Here is a 27,003-nt window from a genome sequence, read left to right as displayed (position 1 = left end):
GAAAGATTGAACGCGACACAGCGGGGCCAGATGTTCAATTTCATTGGAATTAACAGCCAGATAATGAGCTCCAGCTGCTTTATAATTTCGATGACGACGTAACATACGTTTGAAATCGAGCAGCAAGTTTTTTCTTTCTCTCTCTTAACGTAGTTCTCATTGTTATCTTTCTACTTTATTTTGGAAGAATGTCCTGTCATCTATATCCGCTCCTTCTCTTCGTCATTGCTGCTATTTTTGTCTATAAGTTTCGTTTCCCTTGTTTGTATACATACGGCTCTTTCCATCCTTCAAACTGATGTGTCAACTCAGAGATTTTTTTACTTGATATGTTTACCGTCTTTTTACAGCGTTCTTCTCTCTAAGCACACTTATTCGATATCCTGCTGTATCCTCTTTCTAAACCTTTTTCCCTGGTATGCTTCATGCTGTCAACCTCGCACTTTGGCAATTTTGCTTTCAACTTTAGTGTAGGACTTGTTTTGAATTTCTTCCAGCGCAGTTCACTGCATTGCAATTCGCTGCATTTCCGAGCCATCTCCTTCTCGGCCGGGCAGTCTCCTCTCTCTCTTTCTTTTTCTCTTTTTGATTTGCAGTCTCCCTGCTTTTCTCCCGTCGCTTATCTTTCTGCGTTGCTTTCTGTAGGGATCTCCTTTATTTTCGACGATGCCAACGTGTTCTTGTTTTTATTTTTCTCTCTCTCTCTCTTATTTGTTTTTCACCTGACGGTATAGTACTTATGTTTCTTATAAGTCCCTTCCTTCTGTACTTCCTCGCTTCCCGTGAGGGTACACCTATGCCTGTTTTCCGCAGATTATTATTTACCAATGGTCTTCACCGAGAGCTGGCTTCCGGTCAAGAATCGCTGTCAGTGAATTGGTCAGCGTATCCTCCTGTGCTTGTAGGAAACGATGCAATCATAATCGAGATTTAACGTACGACAAGTAAGGTCCCACGACAGCGTGTATTGTCATCAAGGAGGAGAACTACCTACGGAGGTAGCTACAGGCACTAACTTCACGAGAGTAAAGATGTCTGGCCATCACAATTGAAGCCCATGTGCAGGCAAAAGGCAGGGAGAGAATGCTTCGTGCAGAAAAGAAGCTTCATAACGACTGTGATGTGCGCGAGTTACTACCTTGGTTGCCAACTAACGGCTGCCAGCGTTAGTTCGGCTTGGTCTGCAATTTGATTCCGGTGTTCACCTTTAGAGGTAGGGTGAATCTCTTCTGCAACCGACGCTACCAGACTGAAAATCCAAAGCAGGATACTCAATAACACATACAAATGATCACCTTTTTTATGCCCGTGGCCAGTACCTTACCTTACGACATTACACATATTTCTACGCTGCACGTAACTGTTGCGCACTCGTGTCCTCATAGCTTGTTTACCAAACTGCAACTAATCTATTGTGCAACACTGTCAAGGAAGAGCTGTAGCATTCTGGAAATACTTCCCTCATGAGGAGCTGGCGTTGGGAGCGGAACAAGATTCCTAAATTGCTGAAGCTGTCGCTCGATGCCCGCAGACAATTCGGGGACATCGACGTGTGTATCGCGGTTTCAGAGACTGCGGGAGTTTGGTGAACGAGGACATCCCAGAAAAGTGTGCGGTGCTCCGTTTCGGTGGTGGCATTAGCCGCATATTCTTCAGAGTTTACGATTGGTTACTCCCGGCCAGAAGCTATGGCGAAGAAAGGGCGTAAGATTCATGGATTCGTTAGCTTAGCGTAAGGTTCATTAGTTTGTGAAATAAATAGTGTGAGCTTATGAATTATGTTTTGAAATTACAAAATCCGTGTTTGTCCGTGGCCAAAATCGATACCCGTATCTTTTTCTCTCGCGTCCTCTGTGCTAGTTCGGAGAAAATTGCCTATTCCGCAACAAAATGAACATATAAATTAACATTAAAATATAACGGTTGATAGGAGATTCGAGACCGTTGGCCTACGTACGGCTACAAGAGAAATTATTACGACGAATAGGCTAAAGCGCGGATAAATAGTAAGGCAAGGCGCCAACGGGAAGCGCAAGCAAACAACTGTGCATTTAGTCTTAGGATCAGAGCAGATTATAGAACAAGTGGGACTAGTCTGTCGTGTTTCAAGAGCCGCTCATAGGGTATAATAACAGCCTTGTGAACTATTCGTTCGAACATGCTTTCGTCGAAGGAGCTTCGTTAATAATGTCTTTATCTGAGCTACGCGCTCTGCTGAACCAGAGGGCCCGCTGAGGCGTTCAATCATCGAGGAGATAAAGAGTAATGGACCCTGTCCTCCGCCTTTTCCCTCGTTCTGTCGTCGTTCGCGACCCGAACCTAAACATAACAGAGTACATCGCTGCACAAGCAGAAACATCAGAAGGAGAAGGAAGGCTGTGTCTTCACGACAGGTTATTCTTATTATAATTGTATCGTGATAGAACACCCTAGGTGTCGACGGGGTAATCTATTATGATGCACAAAAAAAAACTTCCCCAAAGAGTTTGGTAGAAGTTCAATCGTTTAATGGCATAATGGCTAGACTGAATGAGCTCGCAGGAGCAATATCACGGATCCCGAATTGAGATGATAGCAATCTCGCCTCCCTGAAAGGAAAAGTTCGCTACCTAGAGTAATTGAGATAAATATGTCTGTCGGGATAACGCTTGAATCCAAACAACTCTCCTGTGAGCACATTTCGTTCGAAATCGACGTATTTTGAGAGTTACGCCAATTTTGTCCGGTAACAGTGCCGCACCTATGGGGATGAGCAAGCAGGCGAATATCCTTATTAGCACACGTTACGTTTCCTTGAGGTTTCGCACGGGGTGATCACGTGTGCTCACCCCTTTCCCGCATGTCCTCCTCAAGCATGGTCCACGGCAGAGGGTCGAACCGAAACGTTTATCGGTTCGGTTCGGGTTTAGGTTCGACGGTAAGGGTTCAGTTCCGGTTCAGCTCCCGGGAAGGCAACTATAATGGTTCGAACCGGTTTTTTCCAAACGGTTCGGCTCCCGAACCGGTTCAGGGCCACGGGTTTGCACAGCAGGCATAAAGCACAACAGGCATGTTAAATCACACTTCCGTTTGTGTGGTATCCCAAGCAGCACAATGTACTGAAAGTCGAGTGCAACAGGGGTGGACGGGTAAGTGAAAGACCTTGAACAGACTCGAAAAAACTAAAGAACATTGATAAGACACATACCGTCCACCCCTATTGCACTTGACTTTCAGTACATTGTGCTGCTTGGGATAGTGCATGAAGTGGACAGGAAGGCCTCAACAGTCATTCGAGATTTTGAAAGAGTTTGCGCGATATGAAAGACATGACTAGTAGTGGTTACGATAGGAGCATAACCATGAATTACCAGTTTGGGTTCACGTAGCTCGTGTCGCGGTAGTTAAGTAACTAACGCACCAGAATATCGGCAGGTATATAACAGTCAATTAACCAAGCCTGCTCTCTTAGCCTAAGATTTTTAAGTCATTGAAATTATTGATTAGCAGTCAGTATAGACGCGAATACACGTTAAGCAGAGAACGACGCTTCATGACATTTCATGACAGCCGCTACTTTCGGTAGCCGTTACTTCATGACACGACGTTTCATTCTTTCGACGCTTCATGGTAGTTGGATTAGCTCATTTTAGCTTCCAGGCATGGGGGTTGACGTTTTTTAATTAAATTGGATTGGAACGATGTCATTCTGAAACCGGGGTCCTTAGGTAAAAGGCGCGTTAACGTGTTAACACAGACCGCCGCCGTGCTACCATGTCGCCGTAGCGTGAAGTGTCTGTGGAACAAAGACAGTACGGGCAAGAGTAAGTGCAAACAGAGAAGATCGACCCATTTTCGACGCATTGGCGATTCTTAAATGCGATGTCAGTACATATATTTGTTTTCACCTCTTTAATTTCAAATGCACAAAGAAAACCAACTTTGGTATGTACATGAGACACCATGTGGGTGTCTAAATTGTGGGTTCGTGTCCTACAGCTAGCTAACCTTTCCAGTGACTTCCATCTTTCATCAACTTTGGTATGTTCTTAACTTTAAATAAAGTTGTTGTTCATTCTGACCACCATGAGTGTGGCAGACCCATTACTTTGTAAGTGGCTTATGTAAGCTCACACGCGATATGTGTCAACGATCAGTTCTGCAGTATTGCATTTTTGTACGTTTTCCTAATTATAAAACAATACTTCTTGGCGACTTCAATATCACTGGTATCGACTGAAACAAACCATGTATCATCCCCGGTTGTTCCTCGCTTACCAAAGATTTTTTTAACCTCTGCCTAGATTTTCATCTCCACCAAATGGTGTTAACCCCCACTCGTGTAACCGAAAATACGGCAAGTGTTTTAGACCTTGTACTCTCACCAGTGCCTGATGTATTTGGTACCTTTACATATATGCCTGGAATCAGTGATCATACTGTCATCCATTTTAGTCTGCATCTTGATACCGCAAAGTGTCATACCACGAAAAAGCTTATTCGACTGTACGACAGAGCGAACTTCACTGCCATTAACGAGGCTCTTTCCTTGTCACTCGATTCATTTTTATCAAACATGCCACATCGTTCCGTCCAAGATAACTGGCTTTTCTACAAATCTCTATTGTGTTCCCTTGTGACCAAGCATGTGCCATCCATGACCATCACTGCTTCATCTCATGCTCCGTGGTACAGCAAATCCATCAAGTCATTACTAAACAAGAAAAAGGATTTATTCAGAAGAGCCAGAGCAAGGAATTCCGTCGTGCTGTGGAGCAGATATCGGTCGTGCGCTCTGTTGTACAAAAAAGCAATAAAAGACGCAAAAAGAAAGTTCTTCTCTCAGGGCATTTTCAACATCCTTGTCCAGAACCCTAAAAAAATTCTGCTCTGCGATTAACCCATCGCAAACCACTGGTACAATATCACTGCAGGACAACGGAGATCCAATACCACCTGACCAATGCGCCGAACTGCTCAGCATCACTTTCGCTGGTGCCTTCACTGCTGAAGACTTGAGCGATATTCCCGAATGCCCAGCAGCTTCTTGCCCTCACATGAACCCTATCGTCATAACTGAAAGCGGAATTCTAAGGCTCATTGATTCGCTCCCAATCTCTTCATCGTGTGGTTTCGACGGTATCAATTCAAAAATTTTAAAAGGCACTAAATTGGTTTCTGCCTCTTATCTGACAGCTATCTTTCGTCAATCGCTGTCACAGGCGGCGGTTCCGGATGATTGGCGTGTGGGTAAAGTCATCCCCATTCACAAAAAGGGTGATAAGCATTCCGCAGCTAACTACCGCCCAATTTCTTTAACCAGCGTCCCATCCAAAATTCTTGAGCACGTCATCCACTCAAACATAATATCATTTCTTGAAAACAATGAACTCATCTCTGCGTACCAACACGGTTTTCGCAAAAGCTTTTCTTGCGAAACTCAATTGGCCTCCTTCATCCATGATCTCCATACCAACCTTGATAACAGATTTCAAACCGACGTAATATTCTTAGATTTCTCCCGCGCTTTTGACCGTGTTCCGCACGGGCGTCTAATGTCCAAGCTACGCAGTACAAACATTGATCCTACAACGCTATCTTGCATTTCTTCCTTTTTAACATCCCGGTCCCAGTCAGTGTTTGTTAACAGTACCTTCTCGGAATCTCAACCTGTATCATCAGGCTTGCCTCAGGGCACTGTCCTAGGGCCCCTTTTGTTCTTAATATTCATCAACGATCTCCCCTTGTCAATTCAGTCATCCATTCGGCTATTCGCTGACGATTGTGTCATTTATCGCCGCATTTCTTCATCAGAAGATCACCGCATTCTCTGTGAAGACTTGTCTTCACTCGATAAATGGTATACGAAATGGCTCATGCCGCTTAATATTGACAAGTGTTGTTATGTTCCATTCTGCAGAACAACACCTAAGTACTTACACTCATACTCCCTTTGCGGTTCTTCAGTTCCATCTTCCACGTCCTTCAAATACCTGGGTGTTCATCTACAAAGTAACCTTTCCTGGAACACGCACATAACCTCCATTGTGAAAAAGGCTAACCGCACTCTAGGGTATCTAAAACGGCATCTTTCTACTGCTCCTCCTCACGTCAAACGCTTGGCCTACATAACACTGGTCAGGCCTCAGCTAGAGTACGCCTCTGCCGTATGGGACCCGTCCACTGCCTACCTCACCCAAGATCTTGAAGCCGTCCAAAATCGCGCAGCCAGATTCATCACCAATAACTACTCACCTTATACGAGCATCTCCTCACTCAAGGAATGCATCGATCTCGCTCAACTGTGCGTTCGTAGAAAGGTTTCGCGTTTATCATTATTTCATAAATTCTATCACTCTCCTGCAATACGGTCACCCTACATCATTCCTGCTCATAGATTATCTTCACGTATCGACCATCAACTCAAAGTAGCACGTGTCAAATGTAACACTTCCACGTTTTCGAATTCATTTTTTCCTAAAACCGCCATAGAGTGGAATAACCTCCCATCTCGTATCGTCACCATACCTGACCCATCTAGCTTTCGCGTGTCTGTTAGTAATGTATAACGTCCGTGGATAACCTTTTATGCTCAGTTTTTTTTTTTTTCGTTGTTGTTGTTGCTGTGTTGTTTAAAATGATCCTTGTCGCTTTTTTTATTTTTATTTCCTGTAACCCACTCCTCCCATGTAACGCCCTCCCGAGGGACTCTTGGGAGTAAATAAATTGATAAATAGATTGATTGATTGCAGTTAGGGTGGACACCATGTATAGCTGTGTATGTCACTTCATGAAAGCCACCCAACGCTGTGGTTGATCCATAATCCTTATATACAATCACGTCTATGTCCTAGACGTTAATAGTAACACTTTTGAAGTTAACATATTTGTATATATTTCGCGACTCCAGCAAATCTAGAGCATTCCTGCCTGGCACGACTTTAACAACAACAACAAGCAATCAACATTAAAGCTACGAAGCTAATAAAAGAAGAAAAAGTAGTTTTATGTTCATGCACCATATGCAAAGTTCCGCCCTTACCAATTCAAACATGTCCGGGCGTTTGAGGCTTACTTGTCTGTGTCGGCCAATTCTCGTTGTTTTGTTGTTTCCGCCTTTAGTTCCGTATGAACCGTTATTTGAACCGGTTAGCGGTATTTTTTTAACGGTTCAGTTCCGGTTCAGCTCCAAGATGGCGTCGACTGTTTCGGTTCGGTTCAGTTCCGGTTCAGTTCCGGTTCGGCCAAAAATAACGGTTAATAACGGTTTTCGGTTCGGGTTCGGTTCGACTCTCTGGCACGGTGGGACGCGAAGGATTCCGCGGCAGGCATAGAGGCAACAAAGCCTCTCTAGAAGGCGGCTCGCAGCCGGCGCGTAGGATTGTGGGGTAGTCCTCTCTACCCCGTAATCCCACACGTGATCCAAATAACACAGCGCCCTCCCCGGACGAAAAGGAATCTGGGCATGAATGCGGGTGAATCTTGTGTTGTCCGGGGGTCAAAATAGAATATGCGTATAAAAGGTGGCATAGAATTAATTACGCGGACACCGATGCACATAACGAAGCGATGCAAATCGAAACTCAAAATGAAGTCACGTAGTGGAACAGGAGGTAATGGTGGTTTCGACTCCAGCGACCGTCTAAGGAGTCCCACACACATCTGGTGGAAACGGCCGCTCCTATGTTCCCTTCCTCCGCGGCGACCGAAGCAAATCAAACGCACAGTTGAGGTCACGTGAAAGTGGTGCCAAGCGACGTCATCGTGTTGCCATGATGTAGTCACGATTACGTCGCACGTACGTCTCTCTGCGCGGGAATTTCAAACCGTGTGGACTCTAATGATTTATAATGCCAATGGTACACTATACGCAAGTAGGCGAAAACTATTGCGAGGACTCGGAAAATTAGGGAACGCATTTCCCGTCGAAGCAAAAGTCTACACGCACTGATGTTTAGATAGCAAACCATGCCTTCAACAAGTGTGTGTGTGTGCTGCCATTTTTAAGATGTTTAAAGAGTACATGTACCATAACCGCTCATTACATGCCAAGCTAATTCTTATGGGAGACTTTAATGTTCCATCAGTATATTGGGATCGTGACGCTCTTGTAGGACGTTCATTGATTGACCTTGCAACCACTTTTAATTAAGTACAGCTGTTAACTTACCTACACGTATCATTGGTGAATCATCACTAATACTCGAAATTGCGCCCATGAAGCTGCATTCGAGTTAACATTAAGCTTCCAAGGGATAACTGCAGTGTTTTTCGCGTCGTTGACTATTCTATAGCCAATTACGTCGCAGTCATTGACGAATTTTTCTGCCTTTGATGGGTATGTGAGCCTTAGTGAAACAGCTGACGTTGAAGTGGTGTATGGAGAATTTCAGATTGATTGCATCTTGGATCACTGGATTTGTCCCAGTTAGGTTTTCGAAGAAAAATATGCACCAGCCGTGGATAGACGCGGGTATTAAACGCTCAACACCGTCTGGCAAAACTGAGGAGATCTCAGCATTTACATAATTTATACTGTACTTTTAAAGAAACTCTTAGATACACGATGCATGCTGCTAAATATTACTATTAGCAACAATGTTTACAATGTTTCATGAACTTTTTGACATAGTATTATTCCTAAGAATTCAAAAATGAAATTCTTTGTAATTTATGGCACTGGTGGTGGAGATGGCGCTGAAAGGGCTCACGGAGGTGGGCAACGTCACGACTAACGCTCTGGGAAATTGTGCGTCCTGGGCCGGCTTCTAAGGCACTCAGTGTTCCGATGCACTTGCATTGACCAATCACTTCAATGCAAATTTTTCTTCGGTGTATCATGAAGGTAATGAATAAAGTAATTTTGTAGTTAGGGACAATATTCCGGAGATGGAAGGTTTAATATTCTTTGCTCCGGCATTTTTTTATATATATTTTTTACTGAGGGTGGGTGGTAGTGGCCCTCACACGGTTACAAATACGTTTATGATTTGCTCTGCTGAATGGGTATCTAAATATGCTTGGAAGTTATCTTTTTATAATTCCTTCCAAAGAGAGAAGATTCCAGAGGTAGGGAAGAAGTATATCATAATTCCTATTTTTAAGTACGGTAACAAACAACTCTTAACAAATGACTGACAGCAGCCACATGTAAGCTTGTTGAGCAGATAGTCATATAGTTCGGTTCCTGGAAGACAATTCACTTCTTGCTGATTGTCAAAACGGTTTCAGACGAGGATACTCTACTGTTACTCAGCTTATCGAGGTTGCCTTCAGTTTGGCCGCTGGTATTAATGCTAATGATCAAAACGACGTTATATCTATTGACTTCGGCAGAGCGTTTCATAGAGTATGCCAAAATAAACTTCTGTTCAAACTCAAATGTTTAATGAGGAACAATAATATAACTATAGATGGATCCAAAATTACCTTACTCGTGGCTTACAGAAAGTAACACTCAATCAAGTCAAATCGATAGAGTCGTTATATAAGATAATCAACTCGTGTTACAGTTGAGGCATGGAACTAAATGTAGACAAATGCGCCTTCATGCCGTTTACTAATCGTCGGAGACCACTGGTATTTGATTATAAAATGAATGTCAAATTATTAAAACAAGTAACTTCATTGAAATATTTAGGAGTAATTTTAAACTCCAAATTAACGTGGTCTGATTATGTAGATATGATTACTTCAAAAACCCAAACCTAAACCTTCTTAAACCTAAGAACGGCATCTCCGGTGCCGAAGTAGAACTTTATGATAATATTTTTATTATATTTATTATGAAAATAACCTTTGTTGAAAGTAAATATGGCGCGACAAAATTATACATACAACGTTGCTTATCTTGAACAGAATTATAGAGACCGTCCAAAATAGGGCTGTTCGATTCGTTTTGTCTGTAGGTATGATCCATATTTCTCGCCTCGTACCGCCGTTTCCAAGCTTGAAGTTACTCCACTTGATGATAATGATGGTAATGATGATAAGTAATGATAATCATCACTCCAAAACACCATATGAACAATATATTTCCTTTGCTGGTGCTTCCTTCCCAATACGTGCGCATAGATTGAATTGGGTGCAGTATTCATGTGGAGTTGATTGTTTCAATTACAGTTTTTTTTTTTTTTTTACTGTGTATCACTGAAACAACAACAGCTACTACATGAATGACGATGGGATGAGGCGATTCACCGTAACAATTGCGGTAGTGTATCACTGAATGGGACTCCACAGATGGCAGTGTTCGTGAGTAAGTTCCCTCCTGTCTAGTTCTTCAATTCACTCCTACAATAGCCTCTAGTTAAGGCTGCAGTACGTACAAATGAAATAAAATCGATTGATGGGTGAAGACGCACACTAAATCTTTTTACATCCTTCTTCGTGTCAATTGGGTGCGTCATATCACACACCCTTTTGAGTGTAGCAGCTACACCCAACGTAGTGGGTGTAATGAAATACACCTTAACCATGGGGTGTAATAACTAAACTACATACTAAACTTTTTTACACCGTTTTGAGGTTGAGGTGGATGTACCAGAACTCACACTCCTTTGAGTGTAAAAGTTTGCAGGTGTAATGAAATACACCTACCTGTCAAGGTGTATTTCACAACACCCTCAAACTTTCACACCTAAAAGGGTGTGAGTTATGGTACACCCACATTACCTCTGAAAGGGTGTAACATCTACCTAGCGGGTGTGAGTCTTGTTGGTCTACACTGGTAATTGGACGATACCATGATTGAGTTTTTGGTATAAATAAACACGCTTAAGCAATGGCGCGTGTGCAGCTTCCATAGTCTTTCCACAGTGAGTGTACCATGCATATTAAGCAAAGTAAATGAAAAACATGAACCTGTAATGCATTGTGCTTTCCCAATACAGCAAATCCGAACTGGTGCCATATTGGACCAATATACGCCCTGATATACGGATAAGGATATACGCGCTTAAATTTAGAGGTAAATGTGAAACATTGCATAAATGGGATGACGAAGCAAAAGCTTACTTAGAAAGGCATTTCCCTTCTAAGAGAAAACAGATACTATATACATTGTCTGTCTTGCAAGCGTCTGTAAAGTCGATAGCCCTGCTGGCATTCTAGACAAAACGAAGGGTGAGGTGTCTAAGTTTAATATGAGTATATACACAAAAAACACTGAAGTGAGGAATTGCTTGGCGGATCAACCCACCATCAAGATAATGTTGGTGTTTCTTACTCGTTTTGGTATGAAGGAAAATGAAGACTCAGTGTACACGCCACTTATATTCCTCCACACAGTTTACTCATTACACCCCATTGTCAGGGTGTATTTCATTACACCAACTATGTTGGGCGTAGCTGCTACACTCAAAAGGGTGTGCGATATGACGCACCCAACTGACACCAAAGAGCGTGTAGAAAAGTTAAGGTGCATTTCATTACAACCATCTGGTGGGGTGTAGCTGTTACACTCAAAAAGGTATGCGATATGACGCATCCAATTTACACCAAAAAGGGTGTAAAAAGATTTAGTGTGCATTGTTGAACATCTTAGAACAAGGTAAACACCCTTAAACCATTACACCCTTAGTACACCCTTAACACACCAATGTAGATGTGCACCCAATTCACACCCACATATGCGAGGATCATTTATGAAATGCGATAAAAAAAACTCCCAAAATAAACGGCACTGCACAGTAAAGACAAATGTGTTCTCTTTCGGTGGCCGCAAAAAACTGCTGGAACACTCCATGACAATATGAGTGTAAGAAAGTAATTACCGGTAACTGGGCAATTTGCCCTGAGCGAGACAAAGCATGAAGGCTCGCGTAACCTACAGAGCAACAGCGAGTGTTGCATGCTGGAAGAGCTTTGGATGCTCTCCCGCTTCTTTATCCCAGTCTGGCGCCAACAGCTTTCTCATTGTCACGTGCGTCTGGCTCCAGGCGACCAAAGGGGTTCCTTATTCTTGTTTACGATTCTAGAGGGAGATAAACTAATTAGGAGGAACGGTGTCTTACGTTGCAAATGAACACGAGAGAGTCTCCTTTTAGGTGACATTGGTAATACATAGTGCTTAGTCCACTGGAGGACGTGATGCAAGATTGAACATTATCGTTTGAGGAGGAAGGCAGATCGGCCTGGTATGAGGTGGCTCCCTTGAGTTGATTCAGAATACGAAAGTGTGATGTGGATGTCGCCAGAGCTGTCCCGAGGCGAGCTTCCGCCTGGGGCACGATTACGCGACCTAACACACACACTAGACGCTCTGTAAAAAAAAGAAAAAAAGAAAGTAAGTGAGAAAGAAAGAACGCTCATGTGCAGTTGTGCAGTTCCAAGCTGACAAACCTGCCGTCAGGTGCCCCCTCTTGCGAAGGCACCTGGGGCGGCTGGGGCGAAAGATGAAATGAAATTAAGGATTACCAAATTTAACTGCAGGTTACCGGAGGTAATTAAACGTAACTAAATGTAAATAAGGTCAATTAAACGGAATTGAGAGTAATTACAGCAAGTAAACGGAATTAAAGGGAAGTAAATGAAGTTCAAGAATTTCCTCACGTAACCTACGGTTACCTTCGGTAATTAAAGGGTTTTTCAGATAATTGAAAGTAATTGAGGCTAATTACAGGTTAATTAAATGGGATTGCATATAGTAATTGAAAGTGTCGAACCGAAAGTCAAGTACAGACCGGAGGAGGACAACCGTAAGTCAGGTTAGACCGCAAATGAAGAACCGGAAGTCGAGTTAAACACGAAGAAGTGGATAACCGGAAGTCAAGTATGGACCGGACAAGGCGCTTAATGCGAACGCATTTCTCTCGCATTTAGCGCTAAATCGCCACTGAATTTTCCATTTTGTTTTGAAATTGTAAGCATCACAATCAAGTTTTGAAATCCCAAATTGAAACTGTAAGCAAAGGCAACAATAGAGCGTGTAAGTACGAGATAATTTCAGAGCTGCTGAACATTGACGTAATTGTGCGTGAAGGGCTACGTATCTTTCCCGAATCGTTTCCCATATTCCCTAATTAAAAGGCGGCTTGGTGTGTGAAGCGGACTTTTTGAGTAACGATTCTGCACACCCCATCCCGGCTCCACAATAACTACACCACTAATGTGTGTGTGCGTGTTTTTTTTTTTTTCGTATATCTTTTGTTATTGCATATCAGGAAGCAGGAAGTAGCACATGGAAAAGGATTACCCAACATTCGACATGTCATTCACAGAGCCAACCGCAGATTTCGCTGTAATCTCAGTCGGCGGCCCTCAAGCGGATTACGTCCTGTCAGAATGTGGGCAGGCGCAGCAAGACTTAGCGTTAGGCGGATTACGACAGGCTGTTGTTACAGCAACATTACTGTCATTGTCACATTACGCCTTAGTCACCATGGTTACTCGTGGATTACGTTGATAACACGATACTTTTCCAGTATATTGACTACTGAGCTTCATGGAGGATTATGCCAGCTCTGGTGGTTTCCGCGGCAGGTAGAGCTCGTATGACAGGCCGCTGCTAGAAGAGCAAACTTCATTATTCTCTTACCACGGTCCTTCGCTCGGCGCCGCTCTTACTGCATTTTTCGCTAAGCAGTACACGCTCAAGTAGTACTTTACGTGGGAACAGCGTTAGCGGATGATGTTGTGGTCGTCAATAGTGAGTTTTAGTATAGCGTACGCTGTCGTCTTCGCGTACGTAAGATATCGCGCGGTGTTTCTGCGCAATGCGCAAAGCTCTGCTTGTGCCCTGTGCTTGCGCAGAGCCACCAACGCTATATCCCTCACGCAAAGGCGATAGTGTGCGATATACTAAATCTCACTAAATGGCTTTGTCGTACTATGAATGCGTGATGGTTTTCATTAACAGCCTGTCTCTGAGGTATAACAACAGAAATTGCTATCATAAACATTCAGTCTGTAGGATGGGAAAAATCGGGGATCTAGCATGAATATGGTGGTCGAAGCATCATGGATGAACCCTTACTTTCGTGTTTGTCACCCATATAGCAGCTACATGACTGCAGACGATTAATGAAGCTCCGACCAAGTGATGACACAGTGTGTCTTCTTATTCATCTCATTCTTTATTAAAGGTTTACCGTGCACTGCTCGAAGGCGTACAGCAGGGACGTCACAATGAACAAAAAGAGATGGTTTCATTCAACAAACACACTTGCTCTTCAGACAGCCTGTTTCACTGTACAATGGTCTTAACTAGAAGAGTATTTACAAACATGCAAATCCTGATGAAATTCTCTCTGATCTATAAAGACCCACAATATATGGAGCACTGACATCGGCAAAGCATCCTTTATATATGTGAAACATAAAGCTGACTGCGTAGAAAAGCGTGGGCCTGCTGCGCCGGATCGTGCCACTATGGATCCGCCGATCCACACTATGGATCCGCCGCCACGTCACCTACACTTCGATATCGCGAACGAATATGTGAACACACAATATGCCGTTAATTGTTTCAAGTTTAACTGTCTTATCTATCCGGCTGTCTCATTAAATAATTAAGTAGAAACATTTTAGCTGGAGCTTTTTTCCGGCGAGAAGCAAGCGACTGTCATTTTAATCCTTGCTTCATGCAACTGTTTCCAGCCCTGTGCAGACTCGGAACGAGTCTGGCTGCTCTCTTCTGGATTTGCTCTAACTTCTTAAGTTGTCTTAGGTATAGGGACCGAGACAACGCAACCATATTGCAGGATTGGGACGATCATAGGTTAATTAAGCAGATCTGTGTAAGTTAGGAGGTGAAGACCTTAAGTTTCTTCGAATAAAGTTAAGTGCTCACCCTGCCTTCACTACCACGTTATTCACATGTAAGTTCCATTCGCAATCTCCGCTTATGTAATGCTGTCCCATAATTGTTTTCTTTCGTCTGGCAAACGAAATGTGAACCCACTTGCTGGGATTCATATGGAAGGCTTCCCTGTACGACTACTAGATTTCGTTGCAGATGGTGTAACATCGATTTCACTCTGGATATCTCTGTACAAACACAGTTGTCGGCAAACGGAAGACGAAATGTCAAATGAAATGTCATATAAACAAAACAAAAAAAATAGAAGAGCTCCTCATACAGAACACCGCAGGTACAGCGACGTGACATCTATATAAGGAGGGCGTTTACCGTTCAAAACGACAGACTTAAGCTTGATTCACACATGCGTTTTTTGAATGCGTTTCGCGTTCGCGGCGCCGCGAAGCGCGAGCCGCGGAGCGTTTCCAGCTGCTTTTCGTGAACCGCTCCGTGCTGCAGCTTCGGAGGGCAGAAACGCGAACGCTCTTCATCCAGCCAATCGGAGCGCTCGGAGGGGTGGAGGTGGCTTCCTTTTGGCGCCGGCGGGCAATGGCGGGCCTCCCGATACCGCGCTGGGATCTTTTGTCGTTTGTGCGTGTGTGTGTGTGTGTGTTTGGTGCTACCGCATGAGTAAATTCCTTGTCACCAATAGTTGTTTGGTGTCTGAGGTATCAAAGATGAGCTGGGAATTTGCGCAAACTGCGGAATCGACGAAAATAAACACGACTTGTGTGTGACCGTGTGTTGGTCGTCGGTAGGTAAACATGTGTCTCGCTTCTTCTGCCGTTCTTTCTCTGCTGTTGTGTCACGTCTGCCGTTCCAACGATTTCATTCCATGATAATTCCAGCAGAAATGCTTCACGATAATTATAAAATGGATTACATGCTTCACAATGTAAATTTTGAGGAATAGAGCTGGAAGTGTCGGTACGATCTTGACGTAGCAACAACAACGAAGCGCGTTTTCAGGATGGCGGCTCGGCTATGCGTGACGGCGCCGCTTTTTGAAACGAAATGTGAAATTTTTGAAATGAACATGTGTAAATGAGCCTTAAGAGCGGTGTATCAAGTAATTCTCACAATCCACTTTGTCCCGGACGAGTCTCCATCGAACATCTTGAGTTTGTACAAAGGGAGTGAGTGCGATACGGCATCGAATGCTTTGCGGAAATATGGACAAATGCAATCCGTCGGGCCCCTCCGTACACATAAGCAACTAGCTCGTGGTAAAATTCTACAAGTTGCGTATTAGAAGATAAGCCCCTGCGACATCCATGTTGTTCTTTACTTAATAAGTTGTTGCGCAACAAGTGGCCCGTTATCTATTTATATAAAGTGTGTTCCATGTTTTTGCACCAAAACCGAAGTTAGGGATATTTATCTATAACTTGCGGCATCTTTTCTGGAACCTCCTTTGTAAATGCGAACAACATTTATTATTTATTTATTTATTATATACTGCTAATCGCCTTTTGGCCACCGTAGCAGGAACAGGCTACAATGTTTTGGATGTATAAATGAAGAGCAAACAACAACAACAAAAAAGATTCAAACACAGTAATACATAGAATAGAGCGTTATGAAAACCTAGAACAAGCACCAGAACATATAAAGAGGAAGGGCTTTACAGCTACTGTGGGACGATGGCTGATGAGAACGCATGTAATGATGAAGCATTTGTTATCTCGTACGCTAGTGCATTCCAGTCTGTTATTGTACGCGAAAAAAAAAAAAAAAGAGAACCTGAATGCATTTATTCGAGAAAAAGGGGCAACAAACGTGTTGTTATGCCGGGATCGCACTGACCTATTTTCGTTACGCGAGATATATTTGTTGATGTCGATATGTCGATACCGTCGATATGTCGATACGATACCGTAAACAGAGCAATATTCAAGTCATCTGGCAAAGGGCCCGTAGATAATGACTTTTCAAATATGAAATTAAGATATAGCGAGATAGGTCGTAGCGCAGCACTCTAGGAGGTATAACACTCGGATGACTCGTCCCACCCTGTCCCACTCGTCCCACTCATCAATAATCTGCAATAATGCGTCGATGCCGCTTACTAGCAGGGAAAGGTAACGGAATCTTTTTCGTTTCCGTTACCACCTCCGTTACTGGCCCTTATTTGTTTCTGTTTCAGTTTCGGTTACCACCATTGTTGCTTCCGCTTCGTTACGTTTCCGTTTCGGTTTTCGGTACCGCCCCACCTCCAGCTTTTTGTTTTGCTTCATTCTTTTCTCTCCTTCTTTTATTAAAAAAAGACAATTGAGACCGTGACAAAACCTACTCCCTCTACGTTCTGAAGTCTATTTTGAGGACTCCAGAGACACATGCATACAAGAGGCAAGGTTTATTCAAAATACACATATAGGTACGTTATACCTGTGAACAGCTAATATGAACATGGTTTCCAGGAATGTTACTCACGCTTGACACTTCCAGCTCACCGTAAGCGTATAAGAACTATGCTTCTTCTATTTACTGTATACTAATTACTTTAATGCTCCAGTTTGATAGCTCATTTTAGTTTTAGTTCTTCAGTTAATTTTAGTTTCCTTCATTGAGGTTTATTTCATAAATTTATCTACATGATATGGTCAAGAATTGCAATAATTCGGGTCCTGCGGTACCCGAATCATTATCGTAAATTATTGTCGTTTCCGTTTCTGTTTCAGGTATTCTAACTGTGCGATATCCGTTTCCGTCTCTGTTACCGCTACCTGCTATATTTCCGGTGTAATATCGTTTCTGTTACCGTTTCTGTTACATTTCCCTGCTTACTAGCCAGTCCAACTAGCTGTATTAGCGGCACTGTGCTCACACATCGGTGCAGCCCGGCATTGCCCTTTGGTACAGACCGAGTCATTTAAACATGCTGCTCTTTCGACTGAGCCATATAACACATGGTATTTATTAGTAATTTTCAATGGGACCTGACCCACATCCCCTCATAGAATTCCAAAACGGTTTAAAGGTGCAATAGACAAGCGTATACGAGGCGCACTTTTTTTTAAATGCATTGTGATATACGTTGCCGACGGTGAACGTTTTCAAAGAAATTGTTGTCGTAAAACAAAAGTAAATAATGGCTCCAAACCGACTAAATATTCACTACACTCTTTCGCCATCATGCCCCGCCCTGCGATATCCTGGCGACAATAGCGGCACGTCATTTTGACGTCACGCATCATCAGCCATCTAGAGTGCGGGAAACTTATACATTAATTTTGTTGTAATATCGGGAAGTGAGGTCAATTCTAAGCATATTCCCACTTGTCAAATCCAAGATAGCCAGTTCAAACCGCATCAAAAACATTCAATATTCTACGATGAAAGATAAAAGTCACTGAAAAGGTTATCCAGTTGTAGGACTCGAACCCGCATCTTCTCAGCTGGCTAACCTTTTCAGCGACTTTCATCTTTCATCGTTAATTTATTAGGCAATTTGAGGCTTTGTATGTATTTGTCCCTTCTATGGGTTCCAGCCTCAGAACATCAGTTCTGTCATGTTCAATATTCTATTTCACGTGTGCACTATGTTTCCAGTGCTGTATTGCTACGTGAGGTCACCGCGATGTTCCCGCAACCGGTTCCCTCGCGAGCTGCAGCTTGTTCCAGTTGGATCCGTCATTGGCCAGGAGAGCGAAATCTCTCCCACGGATAACGAGCCCAATAGCGACAGTGGGCGTTCGCGACATGCCTCCGGAAGTGAAAATGTTCAGCGGGATGAGGAACAGTTCGAGGCCGAAGATGACCCCCTTTCTGACCTCCTTTCTGACCACCTTTCTGAAAGACTGGGAGGTACCCGGGTTCGAATCCCGGTGCCGGCTGTGCTGTCTGGGGTTTTTCCTGGGTTTTCCTCAGACGCTTTCAGACATGTCGGCACAGTTCCCCTAGAAGTCGGCCCAGGACGCACATTTCCCCAGGGCGTCAGTCGTGACGTTGCCCACATACGTGAGGCCGACAACGGCAAGCCCTTTCATCATCACCACCACCACCATCTCCCACCTCAAGCGCCTAGAATTCGGTGTTGCTATACGTGATGACGTGACCCGGTTCCAAGAATAAGGAGAGGCTCACGCCGATTATACCATTTGAGTGACAGTGTTTCGCGTTAAAGATGCTCGCTAGACGCAAAAGAACTTCATATTTGGATACCGTGAGCTGCGTTCTTTCATGGAACATAATAATTGGAGAGTGTTCGTCGACTTGTTTTGTGCCCCTTTAAGATTCACGTTCATGGGATTAAATATTGTGTGCGAGCAAGTTTGTGTATACTCAAGGCACATTAAAGCTATGCAAAGTGCTCATCCCTGTGTCGTTCCCTGTTTGGTCTAACCATCGAAAGTAGCTGTCACATGGTTAATTAACCCTTTTCAAGGCAAAACTGCCTCCTATATCCTGATTCATCAACGTGAGATCCAGTCTCCCCAACTGTGCCAGCGTCTGCTTGACAGCGCGTTGATAACACTGTGACCGACCGGCTCGCCTCAACTACAGCTTTCCTCAAAGGGAAAGTCTTGCACTGCGTTATGTCATATTTACTACAAGAAAACATGCGAATGATTCATCACGATCCAGTTGATCCTCTGATCCATCTGGAATACATTTGGCGATGAACGATTCTTCCGATTTGCTAAAGAATTCTGACTGCGGCGCTTCCTATTGGCTTTCCGAACCGACAGAACCGATCGTTTGGTTCGGACACAAATGCCTCTCTAAAACTCCCTATTTACTTCCTGATTTTCCTCGAGCAACAGCCTCGGTCAACCCTGAACGACACTCGTATCTACATCCGCCTCACACTATCCCATCGTTCCACCACCACTCGGCCTCCACTCCACAACTCCAATGGCTGCAAGACGAATATTCTAATACCAAATACATAGTACAAATACACGTGGGCGAATTAAATAGGTGAACACCATATCAAACACCGATGTCCTACGGTGAGTTCTTTTTTCCATTACCTCCGACATGGCTTCCTTGAAATACGGCAATCCGAGACACTCAAATGCACTCAATACCTCTTGTGAGTATTTCAAAGCCTTGCTATGGAGATAGCTGTGCCTCATGACTTTGGACGGCGCTTCAAAGGGAGACAAGCGGGGGCACGACTGTGAATGCTTCCATTACATAGTTCATGAATGGAGGTATCTAACACGTAAGCGGAAGGTACTTCAATCGAAACGGTGGAGCAGGGCCTCTAGTCATAAAACGAGTAAATATTTCGCGAGGAAAAAAAGTTCTGAAAGCGTCGATCGTGCCTGATACCGAGCTTCGCGCCTTTAGAATTCGACCTTAGATTCAGTTCGTGTAAATTCATCCCATTGTGGTTGCTACACGGTGGATTGTTTACATATACGCTCCCATACTTTAGCAGGCTGTCGAAGTTTGGACGTTTCCGATGTGTACAGCTCTTTCTTCTTTGTGTGTGTGTCCCACGCTGTCTTGCTGGCCCGACATTCAGTGGTTTGGGTCTCACTTCAAAGGAGTTCTTAAGATCAAGGGCATAGTTCTGGTGCGCCTTCTTCTAGTTCTTCTTCCTCACAATCAGTAGCCATGGCCAACGAAAGCAGATTGCCATCTCGTAGGGCTCGGTAAGATTATGAAACTAACTCTTCCGTACACTTTCCGGACTTAGTCCGTCGAGACGAGAGAGGCCAGGACACACTACGCTTGCTGAGTATGACCGATGAGGATGCCGAGCACGCGTATCTTTTACAGCGATAGCTGTAAAGTGGAGGTATAAAGGGGGCAGAGATTCTGGAGTCTGTGGAAGAGTGTCTGAAGCACCCAGTAAAGCGCTTCCGCCCGCGCCTCATAGAGGGTGCCACAGTTTCAGTCTCAGTTGTAATGTCGGCCGCGTCTGCTGAGACGACAGGGGTGGCATCCAATGTATTGTCTCCGTAGACGAAAGCGTGCTGGGCGAACGAAATGCATCCTGGACAGGTCCCGGTCGCACGTCACAGCAAACGTCAAGGCACACGTGACCTTAAAGATGGCTGCGCCCGTGATCGGCGGCCAAACCGTTTGTATATAATGCAATTGTTGTTTCTGCACGACGTTTCGGATGTCTTTCGATCATGGTAATTATTTTTGTCCGATAATATCGCAGTAATACGCGCAGCCTTGTACATAAGGCCTCGTACTGTTGACGACTCCCAAAGATGTGATGACGACGGCGCCTTAAGACACACTGAGCAGATGCGATGTACTTAAACTAAGGAGAAATGGGCTACCCTGTTGGTTAAGAAGCACCGAATAGCTTACACTAGCAAAATACATTAATCTATTGGCTTTATGACGACGGAAATATGTCGGTAAGCCGCAAAACGAGATGTAAACAAAGTCACATGACCTCAAAACTACGTTTTCTATGACGTGCGACCAGGACAAGGTGGCAGTTTTGCCAAAGGCACCCGCTTGAGGGTAGTTACAACAATGGCGGGTTTGTGTCACCCCTGTGGATGAGGTGAAAGAATCCGTTGCTCTGCGCATGCGCTCTGGTTACATTCTCGCATTGGATAGAAACCAAAATATAGAAGCCACGTTCCTCGCCGAGTGGTGCGGTCGTTGTGGTTGTGCGTTGCGCCCTTGTGCGATGAGTTGGGCGTTGAACCGGTCTTTTCGTGTGTTTCCTCACCCGTGGGTGGGTGTGTCTTTTCGGATTCTTAAAAGCCGACCCCTTTTTGTATAGTTCGAAGTCTGCCGCATGGGCGGGAGATCTACGAAGCCATGTACAACATACAATCATGTAAAGTATGCATTATGTAGGGCGGAGCAAAATCAACGATACGGGAAGTGCCTCAGGCACAACAGCAGCAGTTAAATAGACTTGTCATTTGGGTGGTTCTTCCGCCACACTGTGTGGAAAAGATTTATTTTTAATTCCGTGTCAGCGCCGCCAATCCACTGTGGCTATGAATGACGGACAGACATGGACAGATGGAGAGAGGATAGCAGGAAGGAGTGGGGGACAGGGGGGTTAGTATGCAACTGGAAAAGAATGCCACATTAATTCTGCTACACGCAACATGTTCCTCGTCAACTGGCATCTTTTTCGTGTGTCCCGTTCAAGGATTTTTTGTCATCTCTAAAATAAATAAATAGATAAAGGATGCATGTATGAACGTCTGCACCAACATTTCTACGACGGAAAGAAAACGAAATCTGCGAGAGCACTCATGCGAGCGAGTTGGTTTGGATCAAACGTAGATATGATGCGGAAAGAAGACGGGACGTTACACAGACAACCACTTTGTATGCTTTGTAAGCTGCACATTGCGGGTTAACGCACACAGTTCTGTCTGTACCCGGTGTGTGCCCTATATGATCGGAGAGTCACGTTCCTCATCGTGCATATGCAACCGTGCAACCTGGCAGTTTTGGAAGATTTTGAGTCTAGGATCGATTTGGAAGAGGCGGGGAGACATTGCACCCCGAGCTGTTGTCCACCTATCTGTGACTCCCGTTCCTTTACACACAATTATTATGGTGACAAAAAAAGTGACCTTAATTGAGCAAATTTTGGAATTTTATTCGTAAAAACAATAATCTTAAAGCTGAATGAAAAAGAAATGGAACGCGTGTAATAAAAGAATACGCGCATTATGTGCGCTGAGAAAAGAGCTGCATCCCATGGCGCTTCCCTAACTCCAGCGCTATCCATGGCGCTGCAATCCAGAAAAGCGACTATTCATCCACCCATCCACAGCGCATGCGCAGACGTGCGGATTCTTTGCTCTCCGCAGACGCAACCGTAATGTCTCAGGTGGACCAGACAGCTATTCGCTGCGAGATCGAACTATAGGGGGCGACACCGTCACTTTTCTAGTGTGGATAACACGCCGGCCGATGTTCGGAGTTGATGGTTCTTTTCTGTAATTCTAGTGTATATCCACCGAAAGATCATTTGTGTCGCAATGGTACGGTACTGTTCGGTTCCCCAACGCTCAACCTACTGCACTGAACGCGGAATAAACCTGTAAAAACAGACGACGTGAGGAAGCTATTCACACTACGGTAGTTCTTCGTTTCTCCGCAGCGCGCCGACACCGTTCGATCTCAGAGCGAATCGCTGTTGGTGAAATAGCGCGAAGGATTCGCGTTAATTCTGCCATATTTGTTCAATGAAACGGACAGCATATAAAATGAAAATACAATGCAGTGTGTGCGGCAGAACAAATGAAATGTCAGAGTAGCACTATGGTTCATTATAGTGAGCCGTGGAGCACCATGGTCGCGATAGAAGTACACCATCATAACTAATATGAACAGCTGGTTTTTATTTCTTATTACGTGTTTCACCGTCTTTCGCGAACACCATATCTCGCTGGTAAACCAGATGGTTTTACATGATGGAAAGTAATTGTGCTGAGACTGGGACATACGAGTACATCTTTCCAGAATTACTTTCCATCATGTTCACTAGATGCCGCTGCCCCGCACTTGTGTCTATGCATGTGCGTGAGAAAGGCGAACTGTAGGAGTGAGTGTGAGAGTGAATGCGTGTCCCGTCTGTCAAATGAAGCCCCCATGCAGGTAGTCAGAAAACGCCAGCGGGGTCGAATTGGTCAAGGCGCTCGGCTGGTAATCGAGAGATGTGTGGGTTCAAATCCCGCCGCTGTCTGTTTTTTTTTTTCGGTGACTGTCATATTTCAGACGGTTTTAATTTGGTCCAGTGAATATTTACCAAGCACAAGCTACCTTACTATATCTGACAAAAAAGGAACCTGTGAGTTACAGAACCGTTTTGTAGTGTCTTCGTGGGAGCATTATTAATTATCATCCTACGTTTGTATGGCGACATGCTGCACGTCCCGGCACAAGATCCCGTGGCCTAGGTGGCTACGATGATGGTATGCCACGCAGAGACTGGGAGGTGACCCGGATTTGAATCCAGGCACCGGCTGTGCTGTCTGGGTGTTTTCCTGGGTTTTCCTCAGACGCTTTAAGAAAAATGACGGCATAGTTAATTCCTGTGAAGTCGACCCAGGACGCACGATCCCCCCGTGATCCGTGGCCTATTGCCTTTGTCTGTGTACCACACGAAGAAGTAGGAAAACAAGAATAATTTCACACGGTCAGCATTTCTGAGGAAGCAGAGGAAGAAGCATATTAACCCAAGTGACAGTTGCGGATACGGTGTCATGTTGTGGTGGAGGCTAAACAAGAAGTTGGATCACAGTTCCCTTAGAAGTCGGCCCAGGACGCACATTTCCCCAGGGCGAGAGTCGTGACGTTGCCCACATACGCGAGGCCGACAACGGCAAGCCCTATCACCACCACCACCACCAAGAAGTTGGACGAAGAAGAGTCATAGACATCGTAGCGGCCTCATCGCCATTTTGCGTGAGGAAGAAGAAGAAGAATCACGCGAGAAGTGGTTGGGTGCACGCAGAGGGGCACGCTCTGTAACGAACCATACTCGGCAGTCCAGGAACAGTTGTACTCCTCTGGTGGGTGATTCTGGACATCTGCAGGTTATCACGGGAGTCTCTGTAGAGGACAGCTATGGGAGACCGAGCAAGCACAGGTATGGGAATAAGTTATGTTTATACGATTGTGGGTAAACGATGCGCACTCCTCAGCCCTTTAATGTCTCCAATATTATGTGAGCACCTTCGTATGATAATTTTGTTGCGCCATCCATTCGATAGAGGTACACCAGGCAGTTCCTAACGGTTGCATGTAACGAACACTACACTACACACACTACAACACTACAACCTTCGTTCTTTGTAAAGTGACACTCGTTCTTTGTAATTTCGTTCTTTGGCTGTCCGGTGTGAAAACCCGCCAAGTATGTAACACAACGAAGTTTCGGGGATACAACGTACGTAAGATTGCATTCACTGATATGCCTAACCGGAAATGCACTCGCGGGTACAGCGACCGCCCTCTATAGTGTACGTTCTCCAGGGCCAATTAGAGAGACATGTTAGGGGAGACGTAGAATTTGTTTGACACTTTTGATTAGGGGTGGCGTCGTCTGGTGGCGTGAATGTAGGGAACATCGTGTTCAAATCGATCTCCTCAGAAACGCTCGCTGGAACCATATTTTAGCAATGGCGATCTACGTCTTTGCTAGGTCCAGGATCTACCCTATAAGACGAGGGACGTAGAAATTTTAATGTGCAAATGCCTGCACAACATTTGATAACATGTCGGTCTTGCTAAAACGACGTGCATCTTTGCGCTGTGTAACACCATGTGATTATTCGAAGCTACAGCATTCCAAGTAATCCACATATGTAAATAATCCAGCACCCAAGAGAACGGGCATGCTCAAAGGTCTACGGATGAAGGCTCAGGGTGGATACGCACACCTGGGCTACTTCCTTCCCATCTACTTGTCCCCCATCCTCTACGACGGGTCCCAAGTAAGCTTATCGAGGATTTACCTGCTCGCAATAATGAGGTGTCTCATGTTGTATTTCTCCAGGAGTCAACTACATCTAAGCAGAGCATTAACGATTATATTCCATGCAGTATTTTTTCACTATTTTTGCATGCTGGCCCTTTGTTTGGTTGGAATGACAAAATGTCTAATTCACGGACGTGGCATGCAAGTGGCATACCATGGCTAAGTGGACAAAAGGCAATGGCATTAAGAAAAGGCCGTAGCTGAAATATGGCTTTAAACCCTGGGAGGCTGCCAGACGGTATCCGTGAACGCGTTTTGCCACTGATGTCTACACAGATAAACACATCTGCGAACGTTGAATGAAATGTAGTTAAATCACATTGGTTCTCACTGTGAGTACTCCGAAACAACGTGTGGCTTGCACTTAGCCAATTTGAAAAACAGCACGTGATATTTGTTTTGAAGCAATTTCGAGGCTTTATTGTGCGCGCACAGTTTTGGATGCAGACGACAAGGAGTGCCAATATACGAGATATAATGCGAGATATAATGAGAAGCAAAGTACAAATATTCACTAGAAAATCCCAAGGCGTTTTGAGCACGAAAAAAGTTCGCATTACGTCTCATAAAAACATTTGATTTCGAACTGAAGGAGATGTGCGCCCTCTTGTTCATGGCGTTTGGTAACGAGACTTCGACAGTTTCGGGGGAACGCTGTAAATTGTCTTGCGGGAGCTCCATTGCCCTTACACCTCAGTTTTGTCGCAAAGGCCGTATAACTCACCGTCTGGCAAGAATTTAGTGACCGTATGCACTTAAGACCTTAACCGTTGAGGCCGTAAGTATACCCATCTGACAGCGGTATAAGTCAATTTCGTCAAAGAATAAATAACTGAGGAAGAAGAGGCTGATCAACACATGCTCAGGATGCCCGCTGTAACGACTAGGCGACAGCTGGTAAAACACGTTTCAAGTAAAAAGACCTCGCAATGTTAAGGTAAAGTCACCAGTGTAAGTGACATGTTCGCGTGAGAGTCCCCATAGTTTGCTCTTCAGTCTCTTCAGCTGCTGTTCTCGAATAGAAACGGACTCTCACAAACCCAACATAACACATCGCCATCGTCAGATGGGATAATATACATTGATAATGCTTTGTACTACGAGACAACGTTACTACATTACTGCGTACGTATACGTGTATGTTCCAGGAAAGCAAGTATCTCTATTTCGTGCTGCTTCTACTCTTTCTGTGGGCGTTCAACTCTATTCCAAAACCCATAACTGCTTTCCTGCCCGTCGTCAACTACCCACTCATCGGCGCTATGACGCCGAACCAAGTCGCGGCTCACTACCTTTCGGTAAGTATTGCGATTGATGAACGAAAAAAAATGTTGTACTGGAGACTAATACCTTTGTACATGCCGTGGAGAGTAAGAATGTCAGAAGGGCTTCACAGCGGGATAAGCTGCCATGCGATTGAAGGCACATAACGCGTTGCAGCGAATACAGCAGCTATGTCAGCGGCCACGATCGGGTTTGATGAGCTGCTGTGGAACGCACTAATGCGACTTCAGTCGCGTTTGCGTGACAAAACTCCTCCAGGTGGGGCCCTAGGAGCGCCCTGAAAACAGCAAGGCACTGAAGCATTTTTGACGCCGTGGAAGACTGCTTGAGCTCCAGAGGCCCATTGGAATATTGTGAACATGACCTCTGCCAGCGACTAGATCGTTAAGGGGCTGGCTGATTACGAGGTACGAAGGAATGGTTGAAGCTTGCGGAGTCTTGGTTGACCTGGACATTCCAGTTTCGGTACCAGCAGATGTGAGCCAACAACATAAGGAAAGTTGCC

At 44.5% G+C, this 27,003-nt stretch overlaps 1 protein-coding gene across 4 annotated transcripts in view; it reads left to right on the top strand.

The window, feature by feature from the left end:
* LOC135386161 (uncharacterized) overlaps positions 1–27,003 on the top strand; it is a 93,600-nt gene that overhangs the window by 52,344 nt on the left and 14,253 nt on the right. For 3 of the 4 annotated variants that reach the window (XM_064615928.1, XM_064615927.1, XM_064615925.1), the window contains exons 1-3: positions 24,140–24,323; positions 25,055–25,170; positions 26,363–26,512. In XM_064615928.1, the coding sequence (XP_064471998.1) occupies positions 24,302–24,323; positions 25,055–25,170; positions 26,363–26,512 (288 nt within the window). In that variant the 5' untranslated portion in view covers positions 24,140–24,301. Of the gene's footprint in view, positions 1–24,139; positions 24,324–25,054; positions 25,171–26,362; positions 26,513–27,003 lie in introns of those variants that run through there. The other variant, XM_064615926.1, reaches the window with a different exon arrangement.

This window comes from Ornithodoros turicata, chromosome 2 (genome assembly GCF_037126465.1).
Source record: "Ornithodoros turicata isolate Travis chromosome 2, ASM3712646v1, whole genome shotgun sequence".
Lineage (NCBI taxonomy): Eukaryota > Metazoa > Arthropoda > Arachnida > Ixodida > Argasidae > Ornithodoros > Ornithodoros turicata.
This window is presented reverse-complemented; position numbering and strand designations above follow the sequence as displayed.